This window comes from Melospiza georgiana, chromosome 2, assembly GCF_028018845.1.
Source record: "Melospiza georgiana isolate bMelGeo1 chromosome 2, bMelGeo1.pri, whole genome shotgun sequence".
NCBI lineage: Eukaryota > Metazoa > Chordata > Aves > Passeriformes > Passerellidae > Melospiza > Melospiza georgiana.
In genome coordinates this window covers 65,384,599-65,398,463 of record NC_080431.1, presented here as the reverse complement: position 1 = coordinate 65,398,463, position 13,865 = coordinate 65,384,599, and the positions used below count along the sequence as shown (strand labels likewise).

At 43.2% G+C, this 13,865-nt stretch overlaps 1 protein-coding gene across 1 annotated transcript in view; it reads left to right on the top strand.

Annotated features, from left to right (window-relative positions):
* Nucleotides 1–5,613: 5,613 nt before the first annotated feature.
* The window catches only part of CUL5 (cullin 5), a 28,758-nt gene continuing 20,506 nt past the window's right edge, over nucleotides 5,614–13,865 (top strand). Inside the window, exons 1-2 of the mRNA XM_058045304.1 lie at nucleotides 5,614–5,749; nucleotides 13,129–13,238. Coding sequence (XP_057901287.1) covers nucleotides 5,726–5,749; nucleotides 13,129–13,238 — 134 coding nt within the window. The 5' untranslated portion in view covers nucleotides 5,614–5,725. The remainder of the gene's footprint in view (nucleotides 5,750–13,128; nucleotides 13,239–13,865) is intronic.

The following is a 13,865-nucleotide window of genomic DNA, read 5'->3' as shown; positions in this document are numbered from 1 at the left end:
TTTCTCAGAGTCTAGAGACTATCTTTCAAATAAGTGAATGAAATGAAAATTCTAAAAGAGGAATTGCTCATCACCCACAGAGGCCATTGGGAGTAGCAGGCTCTTTATGAAGGGTAGGTAAATCTTCATTTAAATTCAAACTGAGGAATTCAAAACCCCAATCCTGAGCTGCTAGAGTGGATCACTGTCTTTGCAAGTATTTAATTAATTTACTTCTCAGAGAAAGTAACGTTTTAAGCCAGGCCTGAGTGATGCAGGGATGGATGCTCAGTGTGTAACCAGCAGAGAGACGACTGCTCCCTGGGAGCCAGATGACAGCAGCCCCCAGCAGCCTCACAGGCTACAAGGGCAGCTCAAACTGAGATTAACTGATCCCAGGCTGCCAAAGGCTCCCCTTGCAGCTGAAGAGCTTCTACAGAAAGCTAACAGTAGAAGTAGCAAACCCAAAAGCTGTGCATTGTAAATAAAAACAATGTCTAGGTAAAAAACTGGCATTTCAGCTACAGTTCAATTACTGCCATTCCTCAGTGCTATGGCTTCAAATCTGTGCAATCTATGCAAACTGAGCTTCCTTGCTCCATGAAAATTGTGGAAGGACAAACTGAACCTCCTGTAGCAATAAAGTCAGTCACCAGGGAGAGGGCTGCACAAGATAAGGGTGGAAGGAGGACACAGATAATTTCTTCCATCTCTGCACAGCCCTGAGGGAGAATTTTGACTGACCACTGCCAGAGCCCTTAAGACCTTGCAGAAATATTCATCACTGCACTGGGACTTGTGGGATGAAAGAGAGCACCAAGGACCTGGAGTCTGCCCAGAGATGCAGGCTCCTGACTCCCTAACCCCAGCACTCCCTAAGGATCTGTGGGGCACAGCTGCAGGCATGGTTGGGTATAACTCTGTGCCGGCACCACGTCTACATTGCATAGTGTCTATATTGCATAAAGGCAAATGTCTACATTGCAGGCTTTTTCCCCTTCCACCTTCTCCCCCACGTGGTTTCTTTACAGGAAGGGACTGACCGAAGGCATATCTGGCACCAGGGTCTGACAGTGAGCAGGGCAATAGGTGGAAATTTTAGTGGTCATTGCTAAGTATTAAGGTACTAAAACTGAGGGGAAGAATTGTGGAAAATATTCCAGTCATAATCTTAGTAATAAAAACTGTTCTGCAGCACTTTCGAGAATTGTCCATTTTGGTTAAGTTTTCAATGCCAAAGAAATAGTTCAGCTATTTAGTAATAATTTATATTAGTTCATAATTTAAAAATAATTACTGCATATTATTCAGGAAGAAAAGTCTTCTATGTGCAGATCATTTTAGTAATTTTGCTGACATACAACTTGTGTTGTATATTTTAAAAGAACAAGCTATGCCAGGACGTAACTTTAAAATACATGTCTCAAATCCCATCAATCAGTCAAATCCCATCAAAACAGTTCATTTTATTGGGATTCTTCTCTGCCCAATTCTCTGTGGAAAAGAGTCTGATTCTCAGAAAAGCTTTTAAAACAAAAGAGAGGCAAAGCTTACTGAGCACTGAAAAAGAGATTCATATGTGAACAAGTGTCAGAAAAGTAGAACATGTTTTTTCTTGTGGTATCATCTTTCACACTACCATGCTTCACAGCTCAACTCTTAGCTCCCCGAGTACATAGTGAATGGAACAGTAAATTTCTAGCTGTCCAAAAACCACTGGGAGATCAAATGTAATTCCCCACAGCAGTTCTCTGCAACTCTGTGCTTGTGTGAGGAACAATGGCCACATTCTGCCTAACGCATGCCACGTGTTTCTCTGTGTCCCAGGAGGAATTTGGCCCCAACAAAAACCCTCCTGCAGGTTCTGCCTGCGAACAGTCACTCTGCACCCCTCACCATCCTCAGTGACACTCAGGAAAAAAAGTGTAAGGTTTTCCAGCAAGGAAAATATGAAGGAATAGCACTGTGGTCTAAAAAACACATCAGAGAAAAACAAACACCAGTGAGAAAGGTTATTTAAGCTGCAGGACAATGTTGGCGTGAGAACAAAGGGGTCATACTGAGATGCACAGGATAGGTGGTTCTGGTGACGCTAAGATAGCAAAGCCTTGGCTGCTTTAAGTGAAAGCAGCAGTAATCTTTACTGCCACATGCAGGCAATTTCTGCAGAATGCCATTGCTATTAGCAGAAAAGGTGATGTGAAGCCCAGATAGTAAACGCCAGAAGTGTTCGCTTACTTGCTGAAATGGAAACAAACACAGAAGTTTGGTCACTGACAGTGCCACTTTTTCAGCTACAGGTAGATGTCTGAGTGTTCTTGCCCTTTTAAAAGGATTGTCTTCGGTGACTCACAGCACATTTTGTGCATGAGGTCATTGTGACAGTCCACAGCAGCGATAAACAAGAATTTCCAACTGAAAGAAATCTGTAAGTTTTAGTATCCCTACTGAATATAACTAGTTTGAGGGGAGAAGAGTTTAAAATGGACTATTCAAGCACCACATGTTTTTTCCCTTCATGGACAAAGATTAGAACCATGTTTATATTCTTGGTTCATCTTATTGGTTTCAGGTCATTAAAACATATATTTCTCTCTGATGGAACTCATTCAAAGCTTGGAATCAGTTTACTCCAAGATATCTAGAATATTATGACAGTAATAATTTCACTGATCATCCAAATCTTCATGAGCTGCTCCTTGCAAATCACTTTGAAGTAGTGCACATCTGGGATTGCCATTCCCTCTGCCTTTTACAATCCATGCAAAGGATTAAAACTGTAGGCCAATGTAGAACCAATCAATAATTGTTATCTTCATTACCAGCAGAATTTAATAATCCATTTGTAATAGAATTAAAGTAAATAAAACAATATTGTGTAACTCTGAGCACTGTAGAAACACCCTGAAGTGGTACTAAAATACTACAAAACCTTAAGACTCACAGATGTCTTTACTTCCCAGAAAATTCATGCACAGATCTTCAGGGAAAAAAACCCCAACAATTACAGTCATTGTGTAAACCATGCAAAATGAGACACACGCTATTTTTAATATCAGTAAAAAGTACCAGCATTTCCTTGTGTCTGTGCTTCTCAGATGTTCAAGTTCTCTTTATTCCTTGGCTAGCCCATTCAAAACTGTTGCACAAGAGCATACTGGGGCAGGATGCAGAAACTCTCATACTCAGCACAGTCATTGCTGACCCATCCAGTGTTACACAACGTCTACCAGGTGCCCCAGGGGACTTAGAAAAGACCAGACCATGAAAAGTACTCTGCATGCTCCTGCATCCTGTGTACTCCCACACTTTTCACTTTTCTGGCAACATTTGGTTGAAAGATTGGATGAAAAGTGCAAATACAGAGAAATCCATCATTTTCAAACATAGCATTTTAAAACACTGCCCAACTTCATTTAGCTTCAATGTTGATTAAGCAAAATTTGCAGTTTTTACAGCATTCTAATGATTTGTGCTGTTGTCTAAGCTTTGCATCAAAGGGACCTGAGATGAAGCTCTCTACAGCAGTTCACCTTCTGGCTCTATGTATCAAAAGCAGTTTATAAACATCACTGAATCGTGGCACTAATAGCAAACATATGTTAAAAAAGAAACAGATAAAAATGAAAAGAACCAAACATATTAAATAATTGGAAATGCTCACATTTTTAAAGGGTATGAGCAAAAGAGAATGATTCAGTTCACAGAATAGTGGCTCATAGAAATGGCTGTCTCCATGTCACATTCTGTAGAATATTTACCTGTATCTCAGCTTCTCAGGTACTTACACACCTGTAACGTAATACACAGACTGGGCAGTGGAGAGGCTGAAGCACAAATGCACAATGTACACATTTTACTGCCCCTGCTGGAGACCTCCTAACTTCAGCACTGTTGTAGAATATATGTGCAATAGAAAGTGCATAATACAATGAGATCTACATTGCATAATTATATATTATATGCAAAACTGTATAACTGAGTTCATTATATGTGCAATAAATACCATATACTGAAATATTGGTAGTATAGAACATATAATAACAAAGCAAAGAAAAAAATCATAAATTGGAGCACTTGGAAGCTGGAAACCTTGTCAGAATAGGACATTAGTCAAACACCTTGTTTCCACTTCTCAGTTAAAAGAAGGCCTTAATATGACTATCATCATTTATTCATTTACTAAGGCTGCAGGTCACATTTGGTCAGAATTATCAAAACTTCCACAACAGTATACACATTTCTTAAATATTTTTAACAGCTTTTCTTTAACTTCAGGGTCTCTATCCTCTGCAATATGAATTTATCTTCAAATCCTGTGGCCCAGGAAAGGCAAAGGGAGGGCTGCCATCCCTGGTGGCCAGCGGTGTGGCTGTCCATGCTAATGACTCAGGGCAGGCCAGGTTGAACAGGAAGCATCAGCTCTCAGGGCTCCAAGCCTGCGCAGAAACCTTGGTGACATTTCCTTCAAGATAAATTTTTAGGCAAAGGCTAAATGTTTTAAGAGAAAAGTGAGATTCTGTTTTACATAAATATATAAAGAAACCCTGAAATTTTCCAAATCCTTCTCAAAAGGTACCTAAATGCAAACTTTTCCTACTGAATATTCCCTTGTATTGGACTTGGATGAACCTTGTGTGTCCCTTTCCAACTCTGAAGATGCTCTGTGATCACAGAGTCACAGAATGAGTCAGACTGGAAAGGACCACAGGAGGTCACCTGGTCCAACCTCACTGCTCAAGCAGGGCCATCCTAGAGCAGAGGATTGTGTCCAGACAGCACTTGAATTCTCCAGTGAGGAGACTCCACAAGTCCTCTGGGCAATGTGTTCCAGTGCTAGATCACCCTCACAGCAGAGAAGTTCTTCCTTTTGTTCAGGTGGAACTTCTGTGCCCATTGCCTCGCGTCCCGATTGCTGGGCACCACTGGGTGTCCTCCTGACACTCTGCCTTCAGACGCTTACACACTTACAGATTCTGTAAATAGAACTCTTGTGACAACTGGCACGAAGCGTGATGGCTTAGCCGGAGATTGGGTGTAGGGCAGCGGCTTGGCTTCGCAGCACACGGCTGAGTGCGGGTGGCCGTGCGGGGCTGTGCCCGCGGCGCTCTCCGCTCCCTCCGGCCGGGCGTGCGGGGCGCGGTGCCGCAGCACCCGCGGGGACAGCACGGCGGCACGGGCCGGGGGTAGCTAGTTAGCTGGTTACATAGCTAGTTAGTTAGATACCTAGTTAGTTAGTTGGAAGTCAAGTTATTTCTGCGCTTACAAACCACACCATCCCGCACTCCGCGCCGAGCCCCGTCCCGCGGGGCCATGAGGGCAGCGGCGCCGGAGCCGGGCGGCGCGGGCGGCGGGCCGGCAGGGGGCGCTGCAGGCGGGGCCCGCAGCCGCGCTGGGCGGCGGGGCCGCTCCCGGCGCCGCATCATGTGGGCCCGGCCCCTTCCATGGAACCGCGGCCGCCGAGCGCCGCCCGGGCGGACGCCGCCATGAGGCTCTGAGGGGCGGCTGCGTGCGGAGCACCCGGCCGGTCCCAGCGCTGCCGAGCTCCCCGAGCCTCGCCGCGGGACAGGGACGCCTAACGCTGAGGCTGCCGCCGCCGCTGCTGCTGCTGCCGCCGCCGCCGCGGGTCCGGCCGGGCGGGCGAGCGGCCCGGGGCCATGTAAAGCGGCAGCGGCCGGTGGGAGCCGAACCGAGCTCGAGCAGAGAAGCCGCCGCTGCCGGCCGGGGAGGCCCTGCAGTGGGGATCATGGCGACGTCTAATCTCTTAAAGGTGAGAGCGGAGCCCGGCCGAGTCCTGCGGGAGGAGGGGGGAGGCGGCGGGGCCGGGCGGCCCTGCGGGTGGCCGGACCGGGCAGGGCGGCGGGGACGGGGGCAGGGCCAGGGTCGGGCCGCGGGTGCCGCTGGCCGGAGTTGCCGCTCCCGGGGCCCCCCCGCAGGTGAGCGGCCTTGGGCTGCCGGCCTCGGCCCGGCCCGGCCCGGCCCCGGCGGCGGCTGCTGCTGCCTGCTGCCAGCACCGCGCTCCCTGCCCCCGGCTCTCCCTTCCCAAACACGCCCCGTTGGGAAACAGCGTTGCGTCGTGCGGATAGACAGGGCTCGGTGTCTTCTCTTTGTTTATTTAAGAAAATCCGGGTGTACGGCAGATGAGTTTTAAGTTAAACAAAGAGTTGGAAAATGTCTTCGATGGGGGCAGGTGCCGTTATTGGGGTGGCTGCCGTGTTCCAGTTTTTTTGTTAACTGCAGTTTTCCTGCAAAGGAAAACTCCCGGAGGCCTTTCGCTTACGTTAAGCAGCTTTGCTTTTGTAGTCATATGTTTTCAAGCACTTTCCCGACGTTTGATGGCAGATGTCAGTCACCCCAAGCTGCCGCAGGTTGGAACGGAAGATTTCAGTGGGACAGTCCAGTGTTTGAGCTCAGGACTGCCTGTCCTGATCTTTGTGGTATGTATATGAGGAGAAGACTGTGTGGCCTTTGAGGCCATGCTAACACAGGGATGATGGGCCTACTTGAAACCACTGTTATGAATGCCGCCAGTAAGTGCTTCTAAAACACCAGTTAGCTACAGTGCTAAGATAGGCCTAGGGCAGGCTGTCTGCTTAACTTGAGGAATTGACAATTAAAGATATATATAAATATAGGCATAAACATGTGTTCAGCACTATGTATTATAGTTCATTGTGGTCCTGAAGAAGTGTTGCTTGCGTTTTATTAACCTGACCTAATTTGGATGTATAGCTCTAGCCTGAATCTGCTGGTTTTATTTATTACTCTGAGACATTCAGTGTGAAGAAATGATAAGTAATTTATCGCCTTGTTTCTTCCTCATATTCAGAAAAATCTCTATATTAAAAAGATATGTTTAAAAAAATCTTCCTTGAAATTGAAATGAATTTTAATTAATTCCTGCATATTTTTATGCCTGTTAGTGGTTCTTAGATATTTAGACAGATAATACTTCAAAATACTTAAAAATCTAAAATTGAGGAACCCAAGAACACAGACGAAAAAATTAATATCTCTTACGAAGAAATGTCCTTTTCGTGGAAATGCATGTGTTCAGAGCAGGGCTCCGACAGTTTTATCCACTTGGTAATGTTTTAGACCATCTCTTTTCTGTACATTTGAGGATTTCTCGGAAGTCCAGCACGTGCTCTGATGATACACGTGGTGGGATAGCCCACAGCAGATAGGAGAAACATAGACCTCTAAGACTTGTCAGCATTCTGCTTCAGCTATTTTGAAAGAGCACTAAGTAGTAAAAACAGAGGCCTTGACTTGGTGAGATGGCTCCTGCCAAACTGAAGTCTTTGTGTTAACTAGTCATATTTTTGCCATTGACCTTTGAGTCATCAGTATTTTATATTGACAATAAAATATATATGCACAGTGTGTTTTAGGAAAAATGCTGCAGAGATATATCTTCTAAAATAGGCATTTCTGGTCACTCAAAGTGTTATTAAGCATATAGCTTACTAATTAGTGAGTATAACAAAGTATGATTCCCACATTACAGAAGGAAGAATTACACAGTGATTTGCCTTTGTTTATGATGGCAAGATAAACCAGTGTGAGAACTAGAACTAGGTAAGGTCCTTTGCTCCCCAGTTCCACTCATCAGAGTGCTCTCCGAGGAGCAAACTGTTGATTCCAGGTCAGTGTTGCCTGGCAGTGCCTTGTGCCATCTGAGTCTGTCCAGCTCACTTCTGCTTTCATCTTTAAGGGGAAAAAAAAAAAGCAATGTCTGGGCACAGTATAAATACCAGGATAAGAAAAAGAAAAGAGAGGTGTTAACATCCGTAAGTTTTTTCCATATCTTTTCCAAATAAGCCTGCATAGTCAAATCTAGGTTGGGTATAGACAGGTCTTAGTTTTGCCAGCATGAGCAGGACATGAGTATTTTCTTTTGTTTTCCTCCATCCTGGTCCAGCTTTCTGCATAGTTGAGACAATGAAGTGAAATATTCCTTTCTGATTCTATTAAAAGATCCAGCTGAATCCAAATCTGACTGGCTGTCATAATTTTAGAGGGCATCATTTAAACTCCACTAGTGCTTAATTTTCCTAATTGTAAATTCTTTTTTTTTTTAGTGAGAAACATATTCTTGGAGAGCCTTCTTTAAATGCAAAATTAGAATGACCAGTCCTGTTGAATCGTGGTGAGACAGAACAAACTGTAATGTGGTGGAAATGCTGCAGTACTTAGTAAGAGCCATTTCAGGCTCAGCTGGTGCCTGCCCTACCTGTAGCAGAGCTGCTCTCCCTCGTTGAGGCAGTGGCTTTCGGGTAGGTGACCAAGCCACTTCCAGCAGAGTCCCCTGGAGTTTTTTGTCTCAACACACGTGTGACACTTCTAAAAAGGGGTACTTGGTTTCAGGGGCCCTGTAGGACTTGTAACTTGTTCTCTTTGCAGTGATGATTTACAGTCTAAACCAATTCACCCCTGTGACATGAAGAGACTTGAGTTTTTCTGCATTTTGTGGAGCAGAAAGCACGTCAGCTTATTGTAGCACAAAGGAAACCTGTAGCTGTATCCATGCTGGCAGATCTTGACACTACTGTAGGGCCTTACTGGAACTGCCAGCAAATGCAGGAGTCTATCCTTGCAAGAGGAACTCCAGCATGAGCCTGATACTAGGAAAGAAGCAGCAAAGGAAGCACCAGTTTTTCCCTGGGCTTAAATGAAATGAGGATCACTATTTATCCTTGCATCAGTTTCAGCTGTTTGTCACTGACAACTAGAAACACATTTGAAGTTTCTGAATTTTTTGACTTGAAGTACATGTTTCCAGTCTGTATTTTGTCTGTTTCTTCCTGGCTGTTTCCATTTAGGATATCCTTAAGAAGCTAGGGAGTGTTGCACGCTAGTTAGTTACATACAAAAGCTTTTCCTGTGGCTACTTTTCTGCTTTGAGCAGAAACTTGCTACAAGCATTACACTGATTTTTAGAGCTACTTGTAGCGGAGATTAATCTGACAGTGCTTGTTTCCATCTAGGACATCATATTTCCTACTTCATCCCTCTGTCAGCTGGCTTTAATACAAATACTGTCTAAAATCAGTGAAGTTCTAAAGGTGAAGATGTTACTCATCTGTAGATCAGATGTACAGTAAGACCTAGAGAACACTTATTTTCTACAGTGCTGTAGAGCATCTGGCAGAGACCAGGGCTGAATTTCTGTGTGGTCTGAAGTAAAGAGACTACACAGCATAGAGAGTTCCACATCCTGAGGTTCAGAGGGAGAGTAGCATGAAGGTCTTGGTGTATTGCTTTGCCTTGTTATATCTGTAATGTTAAAGTACTTATGCATAGAATTGAAGAACAGGGAAAAGTATAAAGTGTAAAGTAGCATGTATTTCAAGTAAATATTAGTATTAGTGTTAAAATGGAACTTTACATCTTTATGAACAAATTTACTCAAGTGAATTTTAAAATATTTCATAAGTGGAGATGTCTTTCGAAGCATTGAAATTTAACAACTAGAATGGCTACTTGGCCAGGGTGTGGCTATCAACTGTAGTCTGTGTTTTCAGAGAAGTAATTTTATTTCATCAAAGGTATGCCTCACTGTTCTGTTTACCTTTCCTTTGGAATTGTGGTTGGAAGCAAAGTAGGAAAGAAAAATTGCTCGGGAAATACTGCATGTGTGACTTTGGTAACTAAGAATTGCCACTGTTGGACCTCCTCTTCTATAAAATCTGTCGTGCATAACAGAGATGGAATTAATGAATGGGAATACCACATAGTAGGTGGTATTTAATGCACCCTTTCTTCCTGTAGTTACTGTATAAAATTGTAATGTCATGGAAGCCTAAATCTACCTAAATGATGTTTCTGTAATCTTTTTTGATTTCAGTAAAGCTTTCCATACTGTCTCTCAGAGCATCCTTCTTGAAAAAAGGTCCAGCCCACAGCTGGATAAACACATCACGTGATGGGTGAGCAACTGGTTCATTGTAGGGAGTTGGGTGATGTCAGACTGGAGACCTGTCATAAGTATGGTTCCATGGGACTCCATCCTCCATCTTAGGCTCTGTGCTCTTCAACATCTTCATAAATGACTTGGACACAGGGCTGGAAGGGACACTTAAGGAAGTTTCCAGATGATGCAAAACTGGGAAGAGCTGCTGACTCCTTTGATGGCAGAGTGCAGAGTGACCTGGACAAATGAGGGGGCTGGGCAATCACCAACCAGATGAAGTTCAAGAAGGGAAAGTTCTGGATTCTGCACCTGGATGGGACAACCCTGGACGTACGGGCAGACTGGGGAATGAGATGCTGCAGAGCAGTGCCACACAAAGGGACCTGTGGGTCCTGGTCTGTGCCAAGTTGGACGTGAGCCAGCAGTGCCCTGGCAGCCAGGAGGGCCAACCCTGTCCTGGGGGCATCAGGCACAGCACGGCCAGCTGGGCAAGGGAGGGGATTGTCCTGCTCTGCTCTGGGCTGGGGCAGCCTCACCTCCAGGGCTGGGGGCAGTTCTGGGTGCCACAACATAAAAAAGACATTAAACTATGGGAGAGTGTCCAAAGGAGGGCAACAAGGGTGGAGAAAGGCCTTGAGGGGAACCCATATGAGGAGTGGCTGAGGTCACTGGATGTGTTCAGCTTGGAGGAGACTGAGGGGAGATGTCATTGCAGTCTGCAGCTTCCTTGTGAGGGGAGAAGGAGGGGCAGGCACCAATCTGTTCTCGGTGGTGATCAGTGACAGGACTGAGGGAATGGCCTGAAGCTGTGTTAGGGAAGGTTTAGGTTGAATGTTTTGAAAAGGTTCTTCACCCAGAGGGTAGTTGGGCACTGGAACAGGCTGCCCAGGGAATGGTCACAGCACCAGCCTGGCAGAGTTCAAGACGCACTAGGACTATGTTCTCTGGCACATGGTGTGATTCTTGAGGATGGTCCTATGCAGGAGCTGGAGTTGAACTTGATAGTCCTTGTGGGTCCCTTCCAACTCAGCTTATCCTATATTTCTGTGAATTGTTTATTGAACTTAAAGAATAGTTAAATAGGATTTTTCATCCATCAGTTTTATTTCATCTTCTGCCTAATTAAAGAATAAAGAAGGAAATACGAAAAAAAATTTACTCCTATGTATACGAAACAAAATTCTACACTTCTCTAATGGGATTTCAGGATAAGCTTTAGTTGAGGAGTTCTTTTTAAGTAGGCAGATGTTGGTTACAAGTGGACACAGGATTTTTTTTTACAACTGAAGTTGAATTTTATTAGTGCTTCTTAGGATTAAGTAGGTAATTGCAGTCTAAATCATATAAACGGTTGTGTTTGCAGTCCTCCTCCTCCCCATGTTTTACACTGAATCTAATCTTATTCACAAAGATAGAGCATTCAGGTTTTATCTTCAGCTGATTTTGGTGAAGGGCAGAATTGCACTTCTCAATAATTGCAGAACAGATTTTTTTATCTGTTCCAAAAAACTTAAGGGGTCTTCTCTGATGTTTCATTCAAAAGGAAAACTTGTAAGGAAGTTGCTTTTACTTTTTTTATAATGCCTTTTGTGGAACTTCTAACTGTTCAGTAGCTGATATTTTATGTTCATTATTGTTCCAAGAGGGACTTGGAACAGAAGTATCTGCAAGTAGAAGCTAACAAATTTCAGAGGACTAGCAAAGATTAGAGCAATGCATCAAACATTAGGAAATAATAATAAAGCTGGTTCTATATAGGGGAAGCATTTAGTTGATGATTTTCAAAGATGATGCATTCAAATTTTCTTTTTTTGCACGGGGAAAGAATAGGTAAAACTGTCTCTGAATAGGCAAACAATTTTTTATTTTTTTATGTTGAAAGATTTATAGACTTTATCAACAGGGGCTGATTCCATGAAAGCTGTGTTCAGTACCTACCACAATGCTGTGAGGCCTTCAGATGCTGTGGCTGTAAAAATAGTTATTGTGGTGCCTGTTGCATCTTTATACCTTGAAGATGAGGTATCCTTACTTGAGGACACCAGCAGATATGGCTGCCAAACTCTGCTTATTCTGAATACTAAATAACAGATTTAATTGTAAATTTCCATGTAGAAATTAATCAGAAGGAGGTGGTTGAGGGAACATGGTGTGCTGCTTGTACTTGTTTATCTGAAGAGATGTTAGTTGCAGAACAGTGCACTTACGAGAATTTAAAGCAGTTAGACTGTGTTAGTTGCTCTATTTGAAGTGAATTGTGTCAAATGTAGTATTTCTAGCCAAGACAATGATCTGTTCAGAAGTAAACAGTGCACTGGAACGTAGCCCTGCAGATAACTGAAGCAGTAGTCTTTCTGCCACAGAACTCTCAATCAGTGTATTCTTTTAATTGCAGGTTTCTCTTTTTAGAATGTGGAGCTTTAAGCAAAGAGAATCACAACATTTGTGGTAGAACTGCTGTTTTTCTCTCAAAGTTGTTGTGTTGTTTGGTTTTTTTAAATAATGGAAGTTAGCCTGGATACTGTGGTGAGATTTTTCAGAATAATCAGAATTATATGGGATCACTTCATTTCTTTACTTTTCCTCTTAATTTGTATCATAAATTTGGAAAGTCCACCTGGGATTAGAATTTTCATCATGGAGTAAATAATTTTTATCTACACCAGCTGTAGTCTTGGTCTTGTGGCCAGTTAACCCACAGGAAGGGAGTCTGCAGCAGCTCCTGCATTACTCTGCTTCCTTCCTCCCTCTTTGCTGCTGATGCCAGTTGCACAGTGAGACAAAAAAGGTTTGTGGTAGCATCCACAATACCATTCCTGACTCCTGGCTGTCATTCTGGTCAGGGGAATTTACTCGAGACAGGTTTGCAACTGCTGCCTGACTTCCATCGCAGGTATCTTGGTTGGAACAGGGAAGGTGCCCCAAATACCATCTGTGTTGTCTGTGCATAACTCCAATAACAGCTGAAGAATGCTGGCTAGAACTTTGCTTGTAGCTAATGCAGTGATTAAATGAAGAAACTGGCAGTTTCTTTGAACCAAATAATAGCTCTGTCACTTCTTAAAATAATACTTATTGTGAAAAGTGTTGTTCAGCTGTGGTAGTGTAGCTTAAGTGCTGGCTTATGAGGAACACCTGAGAAAATATTTTTATGTTAACTGTGTAAACTGCAATCCTTAAAAACAAAGTAAGATACTGGTTTATCAACATGACTTTTTTGTTGTTTCTTTTAGAATAAAGGTTCACTTCAGTTTGAAGACAAATGGGATTTCATGCGCCCAATCGTTCTGAAACTTCTTCGTCAGGAGTCGGTCACCAAACAGCAATGGTTCGATCTGTTTTCGTAAGTAATTGTTTTGTATCTTGCATCCTTCTGTATGACAGAAGTACAGTTACTGAGCTACTCTTGAGACACACAGAACTTATGTGACACACATGGTTTGGAAACACAGAACGAAAATACTAGTTTAAGTTTTATTAAGGGGTAAGTGTGCCAACATCACTCTAAAGTGTGCAGAAGTTGAGCTTTGCTGGGATTCAGGTCTTTGCTAACAGGGTGGAGAAAGAAAAGCAGCGCTTTTGACTTCAGTAAGCAAGTTTTGTACCTGCCCACAAACTTCTTGTTCGAATTAGAGAGAAAATGTTTACTGCTGTGTCAGTAAATTAATTTAAAGGCAGTCTGCTGAATGTTACATTATTCTGATTTGAATGGCTTTCTTCTAAAATAACTGAAGTAACAGGGTGGTGCAGTTTAACTTGAATTAACAGATTAATTTGAATACTTTTTTACCCTAAGAATGAAATATAAGAGTTTTCAGACAATGTTGGTATTAATGTGCTTTCTATAAACCCTGCCATTTTCTTCCTTCCAAAAAGCAAGAAGCTGCTTTTCCAGAAGCTTAGGTGATAATTTTTTGTGTGATTTTTGAAAACATGATATGGAAGTGAGTTACAAAAGAAACATCAAAAG